This window comes from Taeniopygia guttata, chromosome 17 (genome assembly GCF_048771995.1).
Source record: "Taeniopygia guttata chromosome 17, bTaeGut7.mat, whole genome shotgun sequence".
Classification (NCBI taxonomy): domain Eukaryota; kingdom Metazoa; phylum Chordata; class Aves; order Passeriformes; family Estrildidae; genus Taeniopygia; species Taeniopygia guttata.
In genome coordinates this window covers 10,359,959-10,382,198 of record NC_133042.1, presented here as the reverse complement: position 1 = coordinate 10,382,198, position 22,240 = coordinate 10,359,959, and the positions used below count along the sequence as shown (strand labels likewise).

The 22,240-nt window shown below is 54.7% G+C and overlaps 1 protein-coding gene across 2 annotated transcripts; it reads right to left on the bottom strand.

The window, feature by feature from the left end:
• Positions 1-121: 121 nt before the first annotated feature.
• On the bottom strand, positions 122-21,800 carry ADGRD2 (adhesion G protein-coupled receptor D2). 2 transcript variants are annotated; one of them, XM_072936773.1, is made up of 25 exons: positions 21,651-21,800; positions 21,503-21,563; positions 20,659-20,889; positions 19,865-20,518; positions 19,610-19,708; positions 19,073-19,158; positions 18,696-18,974; positions 17,661-17,772; positions 17,153-17,287; positions 16,757-16,877; positions 15,848-15,953; positions 15,432-15,487; positions 14,577-14,703; positions 14,374-14,477; positions 13,616-13,718; positions 13,242-13,416; positions 12,336-12,469; positions 11,666-11,781; positions 10,633-10,753; positions 7,181-7,222; positions 6,954-7,007; positions 6,494-6,635; positions 5,928-5,986; positions 3,848-3,878; positions 122-916 (listed from the first exon to the last, which is right to left on the bottom strand). In XM_072936773.1, exons 1-25 carry the CDS (start codon positions 21,696-21,698, stop codon positions 909-911), a joined length of 3,204 nt encoding a protein of 1,067 aa, XP_072792874.1. In that variant the 5' UTR covers positions 21,699-21,800; the 3' UTR covers positions 122-908. The 2 variants fall into 2 exon arrangements, with proteins under 2 accessions (XP_072792874.1, XP_072792875.1); XM_072936774.1 differs by having other exon boundaries at positions 13,242-13,395.
• Between the last annotated feature and the right edge of the window lie 440 nt (positions 21,801-22,240).

Genomic DNA, 22,240 nt, shown 5'->3' with positions numbered 1-22,240 from the left:
CAAAGGGCTGCTGGGAATGGCCATAGTGACTTTTAAAGTGTTTTGCAAGTGAGTGCAGGAGCAGCAACATCTGTGGGCAATTAGTGGGCAGTGCCCTGGTCCCTGCAGCATGGCCAAACCCCCATCTCTGCGCTCAGCCACGCAGAGCTGGACATGAGCCCCTTCCCTTGGACACAGTGCAACAAGGAGAGGAGGTTGTCTTTAAAATCAGCATTTACTGTTGTCGTAATCAGCAAAAACCCACCACATTTTGTGTTTTCTAAATACTACAGAGGTAACAGGAGAAGAGGGAAGGAAAGCAGAGCCCAGCTGGCAAGGGGCCAGGCCAGCTGGGCAGGAACCCAAGCAGGAGCAGGGAGAGGATTTTTGTCCTAAAGAGCAGAAGATGCTATTGATGTCAGCTGGTTTAGAAAGGGCTTGAAGCCAGCTGCTGGCTTCCCTAGTGCCTGTGCTTGGTACACAGCCCGTCCCAGCCCTGCCCCAGCTCAGGGGAGCTGCCATCCCCACGGGCACGGGAGCCTGGGCAGGCTGGGCTTGGTCCCATCCTTCTGCTCCAGCTCCCCCAGGCAGCCACAGCGAGAGCCACAACCCTGCCCTGCCAGGGTCAGGGCTGGCAGCGCTGCCCCAGAACAGCCCTGGCTGCCCTGGCAGAGGCTGCAGGAGCCAGGGGACCCCAGAACACAAGTACCCACCCGGGAGAGGAGCAGGGCAGTTGTCAGCAGCAGACAAAGCCCCATGAGACCCCACACTGCCCCTGCCTTGGCTTGGCAGCACGTGGTGCTGGGAAGGGGTGCAGGGTGTCAGCTCTGCCTGGGCTGGAAGCTCTCCAAGGAAAGCCAGCTCCTCCAACCTGCCATCCTTCCTGCTGGAGAACCCTCTGCATTGCAGGCTCCTCACCCAGAAACTTCTCAGAAACCTAAAGCAAAAGAGAAAAGGTCTCAGCTCTGCTGGCAGCAGGGTAGGACAGGGGTCCCTCCCAGGGCAGGGGGAGAACTGGCGGGACCCCACAGCACAAACCTGCTGCAGGACAGAGCTGCGGGTGCAGCTGGCACCAGGCTGGCACAGCCAGCCCTGCCTGCCAGTGCTTCAGCTCTGCCACCCCAGAGACCCCCCTGCTCCTTTGGGGGCCTCTGGAGCATGGTCCTTGTGACAGGGAGCCAAAGCAGTCTCCATGTAGGGCCATGGCTGGAGGGAAACCTCTCCTTCCCTGTCAGCCATCGGCCTGAGCACAGCACCCAGTGCTGGGGGCACGGAACAAGGAGCTTTAAATGGGATTTAGGGAAAAGAGCAGCTCTGCCATGGCAGGAAGCACCGGTGCCCCACGGGCTGCATCTCCTGCACAGGGTACACAAGGCACTCCTCAGGAAGGGCCATGGCACCAGGGGTGATCCTGCCACAGCCGCCCAGCAGGGCTGGCATGGACGGGGCCTGCATTTCTCCCCACGACACTCAGGTGCTTTTCTGGCTTTGAATCCCAAAGACCCATAAATTCCTTATTATTTCAAACCAAGCTGATGGAACACAATATGGTGAGAGTTGCAGAATTACTCAGTATCGATCAGTGGAAGGCTGGGCTGTGGAGACAAGATCCATGTTGCTATGTGTGGCTTAGCAACATATAAATGTATTCAAATAGAATAATGAAATTATCGTGAGGAAACAAAGCAGCCATCACTTGAGGAGATGGAGGATGTGGAGGCCTCTTGGAGCCCTTGTTTGCCAAGACAAGGAAGATGGGAGTTATTGTTTGTGCAAATATGTGAACTGCCCCAGCCATGCCCTGCTCACAAAAAGTGTGTAATGAAGCCAGGCAGGGCTCGCTGCACAGAGCAGCTCCCTACAGCTGGGCTGGAGCTCATTACTGCACAACTGCTCCATGGGCTGAGCCCCTGGGGGGGAGGCCATGCCTGGCTCTTGCCACAGCCACGCTGCAAAACTCCCCATTGCTGTGGTTCTGGCCTGGCATTCACGGGGATTTTATCCACCCTCATCCTCACCCACCTCACCTCCCCATGGAACCACTGTCTGGCTCTTGCCCCTGGAGCCAGTGCACCGCCCAGAGTGTGGCTGAGGCCCTGGAGCACAGAAGGGCTGGACCCCATCCCAGATCCAGCACAGCTTTCCTGGGAGAGACAGGTGGGCTTCTGTCTCTGCCACAGCTCCTGCTGGCAGCAGCACCATTTTCGTCAGCTGGCTGGCAGCTTTCTAGTAAAGATATCTGGGACTAAACACGTCTCTTTTCATTAAACTATTTGGGACACAGCAAATATAAGGGGGACAGAGCCTGTGCTGGATTGATCTGTCCCCACCCTGGCACCCAAGGGCTCCGCAGCGCTTTGCTCTGTGAGCAGAATGTGAAGGCAGACGCCTGTGTGAGGCTGAGCTGCCCTGGGGTCCCCCAGCACCCTGCAGCTGGGCATTACAGCCTTTTCTTCTCTGCTTTAGTGGCTGGAGGCGCTCGTGGCTGAGCCTGGAGCAGCGGGGGCTGCACGAACACGAGAGTGAGAGGAGAGCTCTTCTGGTTTGAGATCTTCTCCTTCAGCCCAGCCTCAAGGACTGCCCGGCCACGGGGGCAGCCTGGGGGGCTCAGAAAGGCACAGCACTCCTTCCACCCCTGGCACCGAGCCCAGCCTGGTGTTCCATCACCCTCTCTGCAGACCTGGGCTTCTAAAAACCCATGAGGGCTCACCTGAGAAAATAAACCCAAACTAAACAACCCACTTCTCTGCACAGCTGGAGTTTAATAACACACGTGGGTTGTAAGAGATGCAGAAGAAGGTGAGGGTGGGTGGACAGAGCACAGATGCCCATGGGGAGTGCAGGTCTTGCTGCCTCTGAGACCCCATTTCTGTGCCCAAAATGCCACTGCACAGCTACTCCTGGCTGCCACCGTTTCTGCCTTTCTCATATGTCCAGTGTGGGGAGGAAAGCTTGCCTTGACAAAAGAAAATGTCACAATGCAGAAAAATGATCATTCCACCCCTGGTGTGTCCTCACTGCACTGTCCACTTGAGGGTCCCCATCCAGAAGCTGCACTGGGAGTACCCAGCAGTGGTTGTTAAAGAAAATAAAGTGAAATATGCTGCATTTGTATTCTGAGGAGATGGGGACTTTCCCAAAGCCAGGCTGGGAAACGGAGGAGGTAGCAGGGAGCTGCCATTCAGCAGAGGCCTGGGGCTTAGGAGGGATTTCTGGTTTTAATTCTACCCACCTCCATGGTGACATTGGCCTTTCTACAACCTGAAACAGAAGAAGCTAAATGGCTGATTTTAAGCTCATAAATCCATCCCTGTCTGAATACCCATCTTCCCCAGCTTCCCTTCTTTGGGATCATGGCACTCCCAGCACCCACCAGTGCTTTCTGCCACAGCTACTGGTTTAAAACAGCCCAGGGCAGAGAGAGCTGCTGCCCCTGTGGAAGCAGCCCAGGCCCTGCCACAGAGCAGTGGGGCTGGGGGCAGGCAGAGAGCTCAGCACCAGGAGCTCTGCCCCCTGCCCATGCCAGACAAGGACGGGCAGCAAGAAAGGTGCAGAGACACGGGGAGAATCCAGGCAGGTGCCCTGGGCTGGGACCTTGGGCTGAGCCAGCAGTGCTGCTGGGAGAGGCAGTGCCACTGGCAGGGCTGCTGGGGCTCCACAGCCCCCAGCTGTCCCTCACCTGCCCGGGGGGACACAGATTTCCCACAGCCTGGCCAGGACAGCACCCATCAGGGCAGCTTGGAAAGAATACAATTCCTGAAGCCTGAGCAGAAAGCAGCTGCCCTCTGGGCAGCCCTCCAACACTCCACCACAGGAACCAGCACCAGCAGCAGCAAAAACTACAGAACATGATGTAGGCAAAGGTTACCTGAGCATTTGAACGCTGTCAGCTCCACGGCCTGAAAGAGGGGAGAAGGTGTGTTAGCAGAGGGTATGGGTCGGATGGCTTTGTGCTGGCTGTCCCCAGCACACTCCCTGGGGCCAGGCAGGGCTCCCCAGAACCCACCCACCCCCTGCCCCAGCACTGAGGCACCCACTCCCCCACACAGGCTGGGAACCAGCCCCGAGGGACGGGCACCTGGCAGAGGGTCCCTGGCCACAGCTGCACCCCTCGGCCGTGGGGAGCTGACACCCTGCTCCCAACCCCACTCTGGGGACCCTTCCAGCCCCGTGGGGACCCACCAGGCTGGGTACCATGCTGGAGACCACAGAACAACCCCCTGTGCTGCGGTGGGAAGAGCCCACACAGTCTGCACTCTGTGTTTAAAGGATGCTTAATGCTCTGAGAGATGTGAAATTCCTCCTCCCAGTCCAACAACAACAAAGATCACCAAACAACATTTAAAAAAGCTGAAACACTAAGAACATCTTTTCTGTGTTTGCATCTCCATTCGCTCAGTGTTTTGTCATTTTAAGTGTTTTCAAACGCCTTTAAGTAGCATCTTCTCTTCATCCCAACTATTGTGCAGCTGCCAGTGACATTCTGAATCCGCCGCTGCGCTGGCGAGCGCCGTGACTCAGCCAGGGAGCAGGAACAGCCTGGCTTACATAACTGAGGGCACTGACAGCAGCCCCAGCTCCCCCGGCGCAGGGCACACCGAGAGGGCACAGGCGAGCCCAGCCCTCTGCGTGCCCAGCGCTGTGCTGTGCCCAGGACTCTTTGTGCCCAGCCCTGCCATGCCCAGCCTGTGCTGTGCCCAGCCTGTGCTGTGCCCAGCCCTGCCATGCCCAACCCTGCCGTGCCCAGCCCTGTGCTGTGCCCAGCCTTGCCATGCCCAAGACTCTGTGCCCAGCACTGTGCTGTGCCCAGGATTCTTTGTGCCCAGCCCTGTGCCATACCCAGCCCTGCTCTGCCCAGCTCTGCCATGCCCAACCCTGCCCTGCCCAGCCCTGCCATGCCCAGCCCTGCCATGCCCAGCCCTGCCGTGCTTCACAGACCCTGCCATGTCCGCCCTGGAGCTTTGGCACCTGCCTTGGCCAGAAAGGGAAGGAGCACATTAAAAATGCAATGTTTGTGCAGCAGAGATGCAGCAGAGCCCTCCGTGACCCTCGTGCCAAGGGAAGCACTTGCTGTCTTTGCTGCTCAGAAATGGCACGGCCTTGGCATTTAGGGGATCTGCTGCCTCCTGACGCCCCTGCCTCAGGGAGCTCGGGTCCTTGGGCTAATCCCCACGCCTCTGTCGGTGCCAGGAGCTCAGCCCTGACCCTGGCTCACACAGCCAGCACCTGGCTGCCTGAGAAAAGCATCACCTGTGAGTGAGCCCTGGTGCTGTTCGGCATTAACCACAATATAAATCATGAGAGATGGAAATATGGATTTTACTGAGTGCCTCCAGAACGATATGCCAGCTGTAGAAGTATTATCTATTGGATAAATAAGAGCTGTCTATGTGACATAGGTTTTCAAAGGATAAATATTAGAGAGGGAAAGAGAGATCCTTCAGTGAGAGACTCATGAAAGTAGTGCTGGATTTTATTCTGAGGGAATTACAGCACTTGTATGTCAAGTACACAAGGACTGATGATCATTTCAAAAGCAGGAGATGGAAGTGGGAGCAGAGTAGTCAAATTTAAATTGTTCCCTGCTTTCGGCCGTGCCTTGCCTGAGCTCTCCCTCCTGATGCAGGCAGCACAGTCCTTCTGGGAGGGGTGAGAGCCCATGGCACCTGCCCCACTGACTGGTTTAAATTGCTGTCCTTGGGAAAGTCTCCTGCTAGATCCACACCAACCTCAGCCCAGGGCTTCATGGTCTGAATTCAGCAACACCTCATGTTCCTGTAGGGCCCTGCTCTAAGCACCCTCCTGGAATTCGACTGCTCTGGGACCACTCCTGTCCCGCCCTTGGAAAGCTGCCCTGCCCTGGTGTCCCCCTGGGCAGGTTCAGGTCCCTGCAGAGCTGCTGTGCTCTGGGAGGGGTGGAGGAGGAAGGATAACGAGGTGCTACATACCGGTCTCTCCGCTGACATAATGGATGAGATGCCCATGGGAATTTTGGCTCCAAAATTTCCTGAAGGGTGAAGCAGCGCAATGAGTCCATAGACCAGAGAACAGAAATATTCTTGCTTTCCCAAGAACTTGGTGCTTTGTGTCCCCCACTAAAGCAAAGGGACCAAACGGGTTTTCTGCATCACTGCACCCACAAAGTGGTTGGAGAACGCAAAACCTTTTTCCACAAAGCCAAAATCCCTATTTTCAACTGTCACCTTTGCCTCTCTTCCAGAAAATTAATTTTAAGACACTAACATGGATTTTTGCCTCAGGAGAATGCAATGCTGCCTAACATGCTGATGAGACCACCCAGCCAGGCTGCAGCCATGGGCCTGATCCACATGCACGAGGCTCTGCCTTCCCCTGCAGCAGCAGCAGCAGCAGCAGCAGCCCCTGTGCTCACACAGGCACAGTGTGCAAAGGAATTAATGCAGTGCCAGCGGCACTACGATTCAAGTCTTGGGAAAAGCATTTTACTGTGGTGTCACCAGCCAGGCTGCGCTAACAGTGACAACAACGCTCTTACCTTTGCTGGTGATGTTCTTCACTGGAGGGTCTTTCTGCACAGGGCCTGGCAGGGCAGCCTCAGCTGCAGGACTCAGCTTCCCCGTGTCCCAGGAGGTCGTGTTTCGTGGACTGGATAAGTAGTTGATTGGATGAGAGCAGTTCTGGAACGACAGGCAAGAGATACAGGACAGTGAAAATTGCAAGGAGCCTTTGCTACACCAGATCCAACATCAAGGATTGATTTCATCATCACTGCTTTGGCTGCCACCCACTCTGGCAGAGCAGGCTGCTGCCTAGTATGGGTAGGCCATCTTTGGGTCTGTGGTGTCCAGCAAGATCACAAAGAAGGCAGACAAAAATTTAAAAATCAGATTTCTTTCCACCATCATCTCCTCAAAGCAGACCCACAGTGCAGCTGGGACCCTCCTCTGGTGGGTGGCTGATGGATGAAGGGGCAGCAGGGATTCTTTCCAACTTACTGTGAATGAGAGGGCTTTCTTCTTGTCCTTCATCCTCTGGATGGCATTCCTCACCTGGAGCAGAGCAAGGACATGAGAGAGAGCCACACCAGCAAGGGATGGAGAAAAAGCAGCCACAGTTCCAGAAGCACAATGGGGCTGTGCTGCCTCTTGCAGCTGCCAGAACCCAGCTCCCCCCAGATGCCAACACAGAGCTGCTGTGACCAGTGCCCGAACCCATCTCCTACCTCACTGTTATAGATTGCGTAGACCAGGAATATGTACAGGCCCTGGAAGGGAGAGAGCAGAGGAAGGGTCAGAGATGTACAGCTGGTTTGTGCTGCTTTTCATGGAGCAAAGAGGCTCGGGGAGCACTGGGATGGGTGAGGCTGGCACAGATGGTGGGCACAGTCCAGCCAGGGACAGCCAGGCAGGAAGGACCTTCCACACTTGAGAGAAGCTGTTGACAGAGTCTGCTGCACTCACACACCAGGAGAGGAGCAGTGACAGTGTCACCTCGGCCACCACGGCTCTCTGGGCACAGCTGTGTGAGGGATGTGCCCAGGGAGAGTGCCCAGGCCAGGCCCAGAGCGAGCATTGCCTGGGGCCACAGCCTGGGGCTAATTACAGCTCCAGACCGACGATTCTGGCCTTAAGGCAGCCCTATCTGGCCCAGCAGATTTATGTTATATCTGTGGGTGTTTTGTTATCGCAGCTAGATAAATCAGCTGCAGCAAGAGATGCAATTCATCTTGTCTCCAACGAGCCTTGCTCTCATCTGCGAGCTCTTGGCAGGCACAATGGCAGCAGCCCCCCTGGCACCGCGCCGTGACCTGTCCTTCAGCCAGCAATGCTGGTCACTCCCCCAGACCAGATTGCTGGCCAGGCTTCCAAGGCAGGTCTTCCTTGAAAGAATCATTCTGGATGAGCGTGGGGAGGGGGGAGCGGAGAGGTCGGCTGGGAGGAGAGCAAGGAAGGAGAGGAGGCCCAGCTGCAGCAGTGGGCAGAGATGCAGCTCTGGGGCAGCCCCGTCCTGCCCCCTCCCCTTGCACCCTGCCCCTGCTCTTGCCCCTGCCCTGCCCCAGCCCCTGCCCTGCTCCTGCCCCTGCTCCTGCCCCTGCCCTGCTCCTGCTCCTGCCCCTGCTCCTGCCTGTGCCCCTGCCCTGCCCCTGCCCTGCTCCTGCTCCTGCCCCACAGCCCCTCAGTCCCTCTCGCCCTTCAGTCACTGCCTGGCTGCAGGAGGAGTTGTCATGTTTGGGGCTCTGAAGACAGGCCTGGGCTTCTGCAGACAAGCAGAAAGCAGACAGACAAAAACAACCCCAGCAACAGAACAACTGCACACGTGAAGAAACACTCTGGCCTCAAAGGAAATTCCAAGTGATCCATAGGAAGTAAGGAAAGGGGCTGAAACAGGATGGCTTTCTCTCAACCCTGCAGCCTCTCACCAGCATTTATTTCTTCTCTGGGGCAATCTGCAGACTGTCCTGAACTTGGTTATGAAGGGGCAGAGGCAAGTGAGTAGGGCACAGCCATGTCTGTCACACAGCTCTGGGCCTGCAGTTCTCTCCTGCTCAGTAACCCAAGCATGGCATGAGGAGACATGGAGAACTGATGCTGTATAATTATCACCAAGACAGGCCTCCTGCCATCCTCCTGATATCCCTAGGAGCAGGGATGTGCAGAGGCAGCCCTTGTCTGGCCTTGGAGCCTCCCATCGGGCCTGACGGATGTGCGTGAGCAGCACCCGGCTGCTGGAGCAGCGCCAGCCCCTCAGCACATCCCTGAGCAGCCACCCATCTTGTGCACGTGGCGATAAGGCCGGGATTCACCCCGGAGAGCCGGGCCAGCGCCACGCTGGAGCAGCCAAGTGTGCCAGAGGGAAGCGCCCAGAGCCGCTCCGCCACACGGCAGGAGCCAATTTCTACTGAAACAGAGGAAAAACGGGAGATGGGCTGCAAAACTCTAATCCCACTGCTTTGGAGGGCAGTGCCCAGTTGCTCCCTTGATTTGGATCCCCTAGAGTAGGATTTGTGCTCAAGCACTGGGCAAGGGACCCTGAATATGCAGTGCCAAGGGCTGGGACAGGCCAGGGAGTGCCCTTGGGCACCTCTGGTGAGGCACAGCCTCGGCCCCAGGGCTGGGCTGCTCCACACCGGGCCCTCAGGAGCTGCTCCACACTGGGCCCTCAGGAGCTGCTCCACGCTGGGCCCTCAGGAGCTGCTCCACACGGTGCCCTCAGGAGCTCCCTGCTCCCACCTGCCTGCTGAGAGCTCCTGGTCCCCTCAGGACCGTGCTGGGAGCCGTGGTGTGCAGCAGTGCTCAGGGGTGTTCAGTGCTTCTCTAGCTCCATCTACAGCTGCCTTCTCTCAAGGTTGGCAAGGCCTCTGTTGATGCTTTGAACCGCAGGTGGCAAGCACATGCTCCAGGAGTTTTTGTCACCGTGTGTCCCTGAGCTGCAGATATCCCGAGGCCCTGGGAGCAGTCCCAGCCTGGTGCAGAACTGAGCTCTCCTGGCTGCTGGGACTTACACAGTTTGCTTTGCTCTCTTAACCACATACAGGCTGGCTAAACCTTTAAAGTCTTTTGACGAAAACAGTAAACTCAGAAGCAAATATTGAGTGCTGCTTTATGCACCAGGTGATGAAGTTACTTTCTGCCCTCCAGAATTCCCTATTAACACTAACTGATACACAACGTGACTGCAATAGTGACAGTCACAGCCATGGCCGTGAAGATACCAAGACAAGCAAAAAGCCTTAAAAATGTAGCCAGGTGGTGAAGAGGAATGAAGAGCATGAAGGAGATTATATTACCCACACAAGGTCTTGCAAGTCAGAGCTAGAAACAGCCCCCAAACTTTCAGTTGTCCCAAGCAAGGCTCTGCTCACCAGCCCACCAAAGCTGGCACACCAAACACTCCTGCATCTCACCAGATCCCAGTACAGCTGGCGCTGGGCACTGGGAGCACCCCTGGGGAGTAGCTGCATGGCTGCAGACAACATGGATTTCAGAGGTAAAGATTTTTCACTTCTTGTTTCTTAGTTCTTCCCCAGTATCCCTCAGTAAGGCTGAACTGCAAGGGGAAGGTGGCTGAGCCTGGACTGTTCACAGAGGTCACAACCTCTCAGAATGTCTGAGCAGGAGCTAGATGGAAAACACCCATCTGGAACACACCGTGCAAGCAGCAGTCAAGCAGGCTGTGGCTGGGTGTGACCTTTGACAGGCTCTCCTCCAGCAGCCCTGCTCTGACAGGGACAGAGGCACCCTGTCCTGCAGGAGAGGCTCATTTCCCAGGAGCAAAGAGCAGGAGGGATGTCTGCCCCATTTGACTGCCCAGGTACCATTTTAATTACCCATTATACAAGCAAATAAAAACTCTAATGAGTTTGTCACTGCCATTTTGAAAACACACTGATGTGAGAAAAACTTGCACAAGAAACAGGATCTGAACTGGAAACCTGTGTCACCAGTAGGACACTGCCAGAAACTGGTGCTGAGGGCCATTAGATGTGCAAGGTCTCCGGGGTTATATTTTGTATCTTGGAAGGATGAAATGAGTTTCCTCAGACAAAACAGCCCAGTGGCTTGGGAGAGCTGGGCTGGCTTCAGAGCTAGGTGTCCCTGGCTGCAAGGACAGGTAGAGAGCACTGCAGGTGCCTGCCTGGCCCTGGCCTGGGCACCCACCTGGGGCAGGACTCACCTGGAGGGAGTTCAGCACCACGAAGACATAGGCCCAAACGATGCTGAGGGGAACGAGGAGCCCACACAGCCAGGTGAGCCCCAGCACGGGCAGCAGCACCAGGACGGGTTTGGCCGTGGCCCTGGCGGGAGGAAGAGCTCAGGGTTATCCAGGCACATTTCAGAGATGAAACACCACCAAGACAGGAGCTGTGGAACAAATTCCTCTGGAAACAAAATAAGTTAAGACAGGAAAAACCAAATATTTCACCTCCCAGACCCCAGTGTGCCAGCCCTGCTCTTCATTTATCACTGCAAGTTAGCAAGAAGGGAGCTCTTTGACGTCATCAGCCATGAGAAAACAGCTATTTCCCCCCAATTTCTGGTACAAGGAGGGTTTCTCTATTTGTTTTAATTGCACATGGATGTCACCCTGCCCTCCAGCAATGCCCTATCTTTGTGCTTCTGTAAATTTGGTAAAATTTATTTATGCTACAGGGGAACAATGCGTGTCTAGCAGGGGTATCCGGCGCCAGCTAACAACAATAAAAATTCACAGAGCATGATAAAATAATGACTCAGGCAGCAGTTTTTTAGAGGTCTCTCAGTATTGACTGATTACAGAAGTCCCCACTGCCTTTTCCCCTGTGTGTGTAGCCCCCAGCCTTACTTTCAACTCACCAAGCCCCAAGCTTGGATTGCTGCAGGCACTGCCAAGGTGTCCTGTCCTAAAGGGATGAGATTTAGGAGTCTGAGTGCAGATGGAGACCAGCACTGCTTCCCTAAGTTGAAGGTGCTGGCTGGGCTTCTCAGCTGGGATTAGAGACTGTCTTTGGGTGAGGCACAGTTACCCTGGGGGAGAGAACCCCCCCTGCCCCTGCTGCTCTGACTCTCACAGCTCGCTGTCCTTCCCTCGGCCAAGCTGCTCTGGCCAGCCTGTGCCAGTGCCTCAGCAGCTTCCCTGGGAAGGATTTCTTCCATCTATCTGACACTATCTCACACGTTTCACACCCAGAGCAGCCCCAGCTGGGAGAGCCAGGCCCTTCCCTGCTCACCAGAGCTGTGTTCCCATCTGGTTCTCCAGGCTGCTGTTGGGCGTCAGCATCTTGGATCTCCTGCGAGCGCTGGCCACAGTCACCGTCACCACCCGCAGCAGCACGAAGCTGTTCACCTGCCAGGGCAGAGCTGCTGGCCTCAGAGACATCCTGCAGACTTCCAGCAGGGTGGGACTTCCCTGCTGGAAACTAGCCTCAGAACTTGGGGACAAATATCGCTACCAGGAAAACAATGAAATCAGAAGACTTCACAGAGCTCTCTACACATGGATGGAATCTAGGAAACTTATCCCATAACTTGTCCTACAGAACCTCTTCCCTGTTAAAGGTCTATTCTGGATCCCATAAATATTGGACCTTTTTCTGCTGCTGTGTTAGATGTTCCTGTATTAAAATACAGGATCTTTAGCTGAGGCAATGTCACACACCACATTCCTAACTGAGCAGCCAACCAAGAACTGGTCAGCAAAATTTTCTTAAAGCACTTCTTCCTATCAAAAAGCTTTTTTGATTAAAGAGATTTACTTGTGTTGGAGAAGTCTATATAAAGCAAAACAACAATTTTCCTCTAAAAGCAGCAGGCACAATGAGCTTCACCCCTGACCCTGCATTGCTTTTCTAGGAGCAGACCCAAAGGACTCCCACCTTCCCAGCAGGGTTTGGCACTTACAGCCAGGATGAAGAGCACAGGCCCCACGAAGGCCCAGATGACGTTGGTCTGCACGTTCAGCCAGCAGTGGTTGGATGCCACATACTTGTTAAAGGAAGTTGCAAGGGTCACCCCCACGATAAGGACTGGAAGTCCTGCAGAAAACCCCACAGGTTAGACCTTGGGAAAAGCAGAGGTGCCCCAGGCAGGGCACTGTGCACCAGACAATTGCTTCAAAACCCCCCAGACCAGACAGACTTCAGCGTGAGCCTCCAAAACCCCACGAGCAACATCAATTCTCTGCAGCTGAAATCTGTCCTGGCTCAACACAGCCAGATTTACAAGCTGTCAGCATCTTTCTCTGAGGTATAAAGCATTCCAAAACCTGAGTCCTGACTAAAGCAATTTATTCCTCAGATCGCTTTTTTAACAAAATGGACAATCAAAGACATAAACCAATCCAAAATACTTGAAGCAGTTGCCCAGTGTCCAACGAGGTGTGTGCTCTTTGAGCAGCACATCCCTAAAAAGGCTCCTCTTGACACAAAACTCAGCTTATTCAAATAATTCTATGTCCCTAAAGGGCTCCCTCAGAATAAAAGGTGCTTAGTGAGGAACACATTTATATTTAATTATTATCAGGCAATGGTGATGCTCTCCAAGGAAAAGAACTTACCATAAATCTCCTCCTCCATTTTTTTTACTACTGAACTCCTGGATTTAGAAATATTAACAGAAATTCTGCTCAACTTATATTCTAAGACTAGCAATTTGACAAATAATTCAAGGGAGCCTCTGCAGGGCATTGGCACCCATTTCTCATATTAAATTAAATCAAATAATAGTGCATCTCTCCTATTAAAACTTTCAAAAGGAAAGAAAAAGAATATTTTCCTGAGGGCCCAAGGCAAAGGAGTGTGCAGATACCCCAGCCTGTCACGTAGTAGAACTTCATTCTCCTGCCTTCGCTCATGTTGACTGCTACCACCTTGCTCCAGAGGAGAAGCCCCTCTACCAGCATCCATGAGAAGGCTGCCATGAAGAAGAGGTGCAGGAAGGCAGTGACCATGAAACACAGCACCTGGAGAGGGCAGAAACCACACTGCACAACGTATATATGTGCATCTCCAAACAGAGAGACAATTCTACCCCAATGACAGTTACAGGGAATTAATAAAAGGGTAAGGTAGTTACCCTTTAATTAATTTAAGGGAATTAATAAGTACTTCTGTTCCATTGCTCTGACAGTGGTGCTGGAGCCTGGCCACACGGGCTGAGTGGGCCACTCTTGGTGAGCTCACCTGGTTGGACTTGGCCAGCTCACTGAACATGAGCAGAGCTTCTCCTGCAGCCAGTGCAAGGATCAGGTTCTTGTGCACAGTTGTTCGTTCACTCTTGGGGACGCTGGGGAGGGAGAGAGGGAGCCCTGAGCTGAGCCAGACAAAAGGGTGCACCACAAAAGGGTCCTCCCTGTCCTCCTGGGCTGGGCAGGCCTGCCTGGGCAACTTGAGGTCTCTCTGCCACTCAGTGCAAAGGTGACAGTCAGAGGGGCAGGGGACAGCCTTGCTGTGCAAGCACTTGGTGCTGGGGACACCCTTGGATACAGCTGCTCAGCCCCTGGCCAGGCTCCAGGGCACAGGCAGTGAGGGGGAGGTGGAGAGAGCCACTGCCATGCTCACAAGGCAGATCTCTGTGCTGGCCAAGTGACACAGAAGGGCTGGCAATCAAAGAAATAGTCCTTGCTCCATTTATTTTATAAAAATTCATTCTAGCAAAGAAGCTTTTATAGTAAACATCGTTAGCAATTGATGGAAATCTTGCCACAGACACGCAGGTGTTTGCACAGATCAATGAGCATCTCCACAGAAACATCCAGGGCTGAGCCCCTCTCCAGCCAACACCAACTACTCCCCTCTGCCACGGAGCACAGGGCAGCTCCCACCTCTTCCCACACACCTGCATCCCCCCACACTGGCAAAGGACACTTTGAGAAAGGCTCTGAAGTAAAATACCAAGTAGGAAGCACAGAGAAGGCTGCAAGTGTCCAGGCTTTTCTTACCGAACTACCAAGAACAAAATGAAGGTGGCTATCAAGGCACAGAAGGAAACTCCACATCCAATAAAAGTCAAAGTCTGCAGCGTGAACTCCTCCTTGGTGGTCCTCTGCTCCAGACATGAAACAACAGAAGACTCAAATCCCTCATGAATTAACCCAGCAGCTGCAGTCCCAGCACCCAGCCCAGAGACAGGCTCCTCACATACCTGCATCTCGTGCACCTGCAGCAGGATGGCAAAATTTGTGCTGTGGTTGCAAAAACAGGCAGTGGAGTCTGGGAGAGACTTGGCCACAGAGCAGCCGGCTGTGGACCACATCCCACCAGCATCTGGGCTAATGTGCAGCAAAACCAGAGAAAACACATGGAAATTACCTTTCACTTCCACAGAAAGCCAGGGCGCGATGGGAACTTCATTCTCCCAGAAAAAGCAGAGTTTAAAGGAGGAAGATGAGGATATCAGAAACAGGTCTTCATGTGGACTTCCCTTTGGTTCCACATTGTCTCAGCAGCTTGGCCTCATCCAGCAGGCTGCTGGGACTCTTTGGACAATAACCAGCTGTTTCCAAAATCACCCTTCTCATCTTCCCCTACCTGATCCATGCCTGCTACAAGTCTGGGACTCTAAGGAGGTTTTTTTTCACTTGAATGACTTAATTACCAATCTATGATATATCACAGCCTCAGTGTTCTCACCACAGTGACATTCAGCAAAAAAACATCCCAATGCCAGGCAGGATTTATGAGGCTGGGAGTCCTGCATGTCTTTGGGGTGTATATCTTGGACTAACTCTTCTTTGTCACAGGCAACAACCATAATTAACTAGGGCTTTCCATCGGAGTTGTATATACCTCATTAAAGGTCACTTGCTTGTGAGTGACTTCTCCAAAGGAAATCTTCCCAGGAAAGCATTCTGCTCCAGCAGACAAGGGATGTCAGCATGCAAAGGAGGCAAAAAACTCCAGATCTCTACTCTTACCATTACATTTCTATTGAGACGTTTGGTTTTCCAGTGGAAATAAAAAGCTCATAAATCTGGGGACCTGAACCGAAACAAGGCACCTGAGGCTGAAGTTCCAGAAGGCACAGACGGGCCCCACCAGAGCATCGGGCAGGTCCTGCAGGCAGGGAGGGGAGAGGAGAGGTCACAGGCACGCAGGTGCTGGACACGGGGCACAGGTCACTCCTTGGCTGTGACAGGCTCTGGCAGCACAGGACAAACTCCTCCCCAGGGTCACAGGAGCCAAGGCAAGAGCCCCGAGCAGGGACAGCGCTCATGCCAAAGCTCTGGGTGCTGAGCCGCGGCTGGGCACAGCCAGGGACAGGCGGGCACAGGCGGGGACAGCCGGGGACAGCCGGGCACAGCCGGGCACAGGCGGGCACAGCCGGGGACAGGCAGGCACAGCCGGGCACAGCCGGGTACAGCCGGGCCAGGCTGTGGTGCCGCGGGCAGGGGGTGGCACAGCCCCTGGCGGTACCTGGACACGGTGCTGCAGGCGGTAGCGCACGGCCGTGCTGATCTCCTGGTCCTCACCGAGCAGAGTGGAGGAGATCACAGCCGTGCCCACGGTGGTGCTCCGGTACCTGCCGGGGGAAGGACGCTGCTCACGGGCTCGGGAAGCGTAGGATGTGCTCAGAGAACCGAGAACGGGATCTCCGGGAGTACGGGACAGCTGTAGAGATCCGGCGGCTGCCGGGCCGCCTGCAGAGGGCCCGGGCACGGGGCAAACCCTGGGGTACCTGGCACAGCCCCACCGCTGCCCGGCACTGGGGCGGGCCCTGGGGCATCCCGAGGGATCCAGCTGAGCAGCCGGGCGGGCACTGGGGCATCCCGAGGGCTCCGGCTGAGCAGCCGGGCGGGCACTGGGGCATCCCGAGGGATCCGGCTGAGCAGCCGGGAGGGCACTGGGGCACCCCGAGGGATCCGGCTGAGCAGCGGGACGGGCACTGGGGCATCCCGAGGGATCCGGCTGAGCAGCCGGGAGGGCACTGGGGCATCCCGAGGGATCCGGCTGAGCAGCCGGGCGGGCGCAGCGGGCGCGGGATGTGCGGGCGGCCATCCCCACCTAGTGTTCGGAGCTCCGGGAGCGCAGCGAGCCCGGCCCCGCTCCCAGAGCCACCGCCTGCAGAGACACCTTGTGCCCAGCCGGAGGGCACCTGCACAGCCCCCGTGGGCTCTGTGCCCTGCCACCCCAGCAGAGTGGGAACCCAGGCCACCAGAGGCCCGCAGGACACCCCGCGGGGCACCTGGTGCGCAGGCAGCCCCGGTGCCAGGGCTGAGATGGATGGGGATGAAGGTGGCCCCAGCCCCGGGGCACCAGTTTGGAAATGAGCTGTTCGTGGCACTGAGGGCAGCACTGGGGCGCGGCGGGCTCTGTTTCACTCACTTCTGAGCCCCATCAGGGGCAGCCGCGCCCTGGGACACAGCGCTGGTGCCGCTGCTGGACAGGCAGCGCTGCAGGGAGCCGTAGCCAAACCACATGTTCTTCACTGTGACTCTGTGCAGACCTGCAGGGACAGAGCACGGGGACAGGAACAGAGCACAGGGCAGCGCTGGACACCACTGCCCTCCTCTGGGGTGATGCTGGGGTCCAGAACACGCTCAGCTCCCAGCTGTGTCTCTAGAGGGGCCCTACAGAACATTTCCCCATGGCCCATCTCCCTTTTGCCAAGGTTATCCCCTCCCCACACTTCTCCAGACCTCACGTGGCCAAGGTAAACAGTTTGTGCCACTAAGGAAGGTGATGCAGAGGTACCGGGGAAACTCAGGTGTCAAAACAAACCTCTGGATTTCAGCCTTTGCATTTCTTCTGCAGGAATTTCGATGAGGTCGTGCCTGCCTTTCTCAGGGGTCTGGATCTCATATGCTGAGGCACTCAGCTCCTGCTCGCACAGCTCCAGCTCCCTCACCTCCATCCCTGTGCACAGGTAAAGTCAGCGCTGAACCAGGGCTCAGCCTCCCCCCAGAGCTCCTGCTACAGCAAAGTACCACAAGGACACTATAGCCCAGCCAAGACCCCCAGCAGCAGCAGCCAGGTCCCTTTCTGTGCAAACTGAGGGCATCTGGGCTCCCTTTCTGCCAGGCCCAAGGGTTTCTTACAATCCTCTTGCAATCCACAGTGTGAGAGGTGCCCTCACACTGTGACACTCTGCACAGAGGAAATGGGGAGCAGGCTGCAGGGCTGGCAAGAGGTGAGCCAGGGGAGGAGAGGAGCCAGGAGTGGATTTGGATGGGAACCAGATGGGGTGCCTGATCTGGGTCTTGCTGAGATGCCCTCCAGTGCCACTCACCAATATTCCCATGTTGGATCGTGATCTTTGTCCTCTCTGTGGTCAGCAGTGGGACCAAGAGTGACACCATTCTGTCACAGAGCTCAACCACAGCCATGGGCCCCCTGATAACCTACAAAACCAGAGAGAACAATGGAAATCAGCACCTGCACTATCAGCTGTCCCTTCCCACAGCTCAGAAGAGTTTCCTTAAACATTTGGTCCTTGGCAGAAAAAAGGAGAAGTTGAGACTCAAGGCTTTGTCTTTGCTTTTCTGTGATTTTTCTGTGATTTCTTTACTGAAGGATGTTCCCAGATCCTTCAGCAAGGAGACAAGTCTGGCAATGAGGGAAACTTGCTGTTCTGCATAAAAAGCTATTAAAACAGCATGAAAATAAATCACTAAATGAGCTTCTGGAAAGAAAGACCTTTAGACTTGTGTTCTGATTTTCACAAAGCTGTAGAGCAATCATCTGCTCTTCCTGGAAAAGGTTTCATCCAGAAACAGGGTTCACCAGCTGAAGGGCAGCAGAAGAGCAGCCCCATTGCTCGAGGTCCTGCTGTGCTGGATGCACAAGTGCCACCCCTGCAGTTCACAGCTCCCATCCTTCTCCCTGAGACTGCCAGCTGCACCAGTTGCACTGGGCCAGCGCTGGGTTTGTGCCACTGTTGAGAAGCTGTGAGTGGCCGTGGCCATGGAGACCTGAGCCACTGTGAACAGTGAGGCAAGCCCTGAACTGCTCAGCTTCTTTAATCATCTCTGGAGATCCCTGGCTTGGTTCCTGGGGCACAGGCCAGGCCAGACACTGCCACACATTTTCCAGAGGCAGGTGGAGAGTGCAGACCTTGCACCAGGCACAAAAAGCACACATGAGCACAGAGAAAAACCTCATAGGGGTGGGATGATGGAAATCCCTTATGCAAAGCCTGACGGTGTTTGAGCAGTGAGGGGGCTGATGGCAAACAGCTCCTTGGCAGCCCAGCCACAGAAAACACAACACACTGCCGAGGATGAACAGGTGAGGCACGCAGCAGTCAGACTGGTGGCACCATTACCTGGCTGATCGATGACCATGTCCCAGTATTCTGCTCTGCCAGAATTGACTCCGTTACTTCCATGTAATACTGGCCCAACTGCTCCAACATCTCCAGCTCATCTCCCTCCTGGATTTCCAAATCTGAAACTTGCTTTAGTAATTGAAGAACTGCAAGGAGGTCAGTTGGCTCAAGCATGGGCACATCTTCTCTCAGAACTGTTGCCAAGATATCAAGAGCATCAAGAGCCACAGAGAGGTTCATATCTTGCACACCACTCGTGAAGACACTGTCAGGAATCTGTCATGGAAAAGACAGTTCAATTCAGTGCAGAGCCCTGACTCTCCCCATCATCAGCTGTGCCTTGGCAATGCCACTGCTGGGGCTGCAGGACTCACCACAGGCCTCGCTGCAAGGCTGTTCACGTGGCGGGCCAGCGAGTGACTGGACTCCTGCTGAGCTCTTTTCAGCTGCCAGTATGCATCTGGGGACAAACCAGAACCAGAACCACTGCTGAGGTGTCCGACAGCGTGGTTAACACATGCCATGTTCAAAGCCTGGGCAATGGTCCTCAGATGGTGGCTAAGTCTGCAGGACAGGCAGGACAAGGAGACTCCACAGCTGTATTTTATTTTTAGCCCAAGATCCCATCTGGAGAGACAGTTCCACTCTCCTTTTCTGTCCCTCCCCATGCTCCCCTGGGGAGGGGGAACGAATCTGGGAATGCCTGGACTGGGAGGCACTCACAGCGCTGCCCAGCTCAGCTGGGGAAGAGCCAAACCCCCTGCCAGAGTGCAGGCAGCTGGAGCAAAGTGCAGCCCCAGAGGGTTTTGCATGTGACCCCTTGAGAGCAGGGGCCTCCCCATCCCTGGCCACCAGCCCAGCCAGGAGTGCGTGTGGTGGGAGCAATGCAGGGATAACTGCAGATGCTGTACCCTTGCTGTAGTGACAGATGAAAGGCAAAGTCTGCAAACAAGATGCATAACTGAATCCACTGCTGCCGACTTCCAGAACTCTGCATTCCTCCACAGGTCCTGTGGAAACACACACAGACAGGAGGGTCTCCCAGGGACCCGCCATCCCCAGCAGGGATCACCTCTCCTGCAGCAATCCACAAGCCCTGGTACAGCAGATGCTGTGGGCTGTGCCCTAAGAGCCAGGACAGTAGCCACAAGGATACTGAGACTTACCTGGGCAAAGGAGCCGTGTGGCCACTGCCTGAACGGTGCTCTCCACTTCCAGGGCATTTGAGCTCCACCCAAAAACAAGGTCTTGCTCTACCACCCCGCAGGAGCGAACTTTCTCAATGTGCTCGGGGCTGAGGGCTTTCTGCCAGATGTGCAGGTCAGTGATGTTCCCACTGAAGGACTCCTTTGCCCTGAAGGTGCCCCCCAGGGAATCTTGGTCCTGCCCGATGATGAAGGTGCCATGGCCAAAGATGGCCTGGGGGGCAGAGGGCCCCACAGAACACAGACCACTGGCTGATGCCCTCCTTTTCCCGTCGGCATAGATGGCCCAGGTCCCGTTTTCCTGCTGCCAGGTCACGCAGAAGTGATGCCACTGTCCATCAGCACGGAACACAGGCAGGTACGGGGAGTGGTGGCCGTGGACGATGAGAGCAAAGCGGACAAAGCCTTCCTCATCCACAAAGCCACGGAGCTGGAACTCGTTCATGAAGGCAGGCACGGCGTAGGAGAAGACGGTGGCGATCTCCTGGGTGCTGGTGTCCCACTGCAGGTGGGCACAGGCTGTGACAGCAGGCAGTGCCGGGAAGGCAGAGAGCACTTTCACGTATTTTGTGTCTGTTTTGTCTCGGAATACCAGGACTGGTACAGTGTGGCCACCTAGAAGGAGAAATTTCAGTCAGCAGAAAGGAAGAAGCATAGGCCAATAAAGTGACAATAAAAAAACAAGGGACAACTTCCCCAGCTGTATTTTTCAGTATGAAAACATCTCTAAATAGCCCATGTCTGCTTATACTCACGTCTCCTCTTTGTTTTGTGCAGGGCACTGTCCCTTTCCTTTATCCAGACAGAACCTCGGATGTGGTGGGACTGCAGCAGTTTGCTGAGGGAGCCTTGCTCACTGTCCTGGGGTTCCAAGAGCAGCTGTGCAAAGTGCTGCTCACAGTACCTGTCAGCTTGCCACCAGTCCAGAGCAGTGGCCACGTATTCATACGTGTGTCTGGGGGTCTCAACTGTGACAGGAGCAAAACCTGGGGAAAGACACACATAGCCTGGGGAAACAGAAAGGCTCTCCAGCCCGCTGCTGGAAACACTGCCTTGTGCATGCTGGAGGAGCTGCTGGCAGGAGCTCATCTGCCCCTGCAGCCCTTGGGCTGGTCGGTGGGCACAGTGGGACAAGCTCAGACCATATGGAGCTGAACCCAGGGGTGCCTGTGGCTGCTCTCTGGGCCAGGGCTGGAGCTGGGCACACTCCCGTGGGACACACAAGCCATGCCAAGCCCAGCACAAAGGAAAACTCTCTCTGCTCTGCCTAGGGATGGCCCTCAGAAAAGCTTGTTCAAAGCAGTTATGCAAAAACAACTTTACTTGCTTTATCCCCAAAAAGCTCATCCCAGCTTCTGCACTCGAAGATGCAATTTTCAGGCACAAAATAATCTGTTTGGTTTGCAGTTGCAGTGGGGCACAGAGCAGCAGCTGAACAAACAGCCTGGCAAATACCAGCTCTGCAAACAACATTTTAGGCACAGAACAGAGTAACAGAAAAATTTTCTTTACCTTTGTTTGCACCACCAGACACCTTTTGTTTCTCTGCGCTGGATATTGCTTGTAAAACATATAGAGAGTGCTGATAAAATCACTAACCTTTACAAGTCTGGTTCTTGGCAAGGGCTGCAAAGGCAAGGAGACTCCTGGACAGACCGACCTGGTGGAGGGGATGTGTTGTAACATGTGGAGAAACATTAATATTGTCTCAAATACTCAGAATAAAAAAAAGCCCAGTAATACTCACCAGAAAGCTGAAGAAGGAAGAATCAGGTCTCAAGTCTCTCCTAACCATGCTGACCAGCTGGGAAGCTTTCACCTTTTGCTAGAATAAATAAAATATTTCTGGAGATGAATCACGGAGACAGAAGCATTCTGCAGAAATTACATCCCCTGACAATGCTGCTTTCCTCAGAAAGTCTCAAAACAAAAAGGAGAAAATTACTCCCTCTGAAATACCTGTCCTGAACAGTATCTTATCCAAAGAATTTCCAGATCTTCTTGAAGATCTTAAGGTCTCAGTTTAACATTTGTTTGCAGGATACAAAATAATTAAGCATAAAACGTAGAGATGTGCAATATTAGGGAACAGGAAAGATCGCAGAGCTGCTTCACTTGCATTAACTAAATAAAAAAGCCACCATAAATGGCATCATTAAACAGTGTTGCACCACTGGCAGATTTTCTTGTTGCCTTTAAAACCTGCAGGAGCAGAGCACCGGAGCAGAGCCTGCAGAGCAGTAAATCCAGCCTCCATGAGCCCGAACACAGCTCCCAGCACCACGGAGCCATCCCGGGGAGCTGCCAGCGCCAGGGCTCGGCAGTGACCCCCATCTC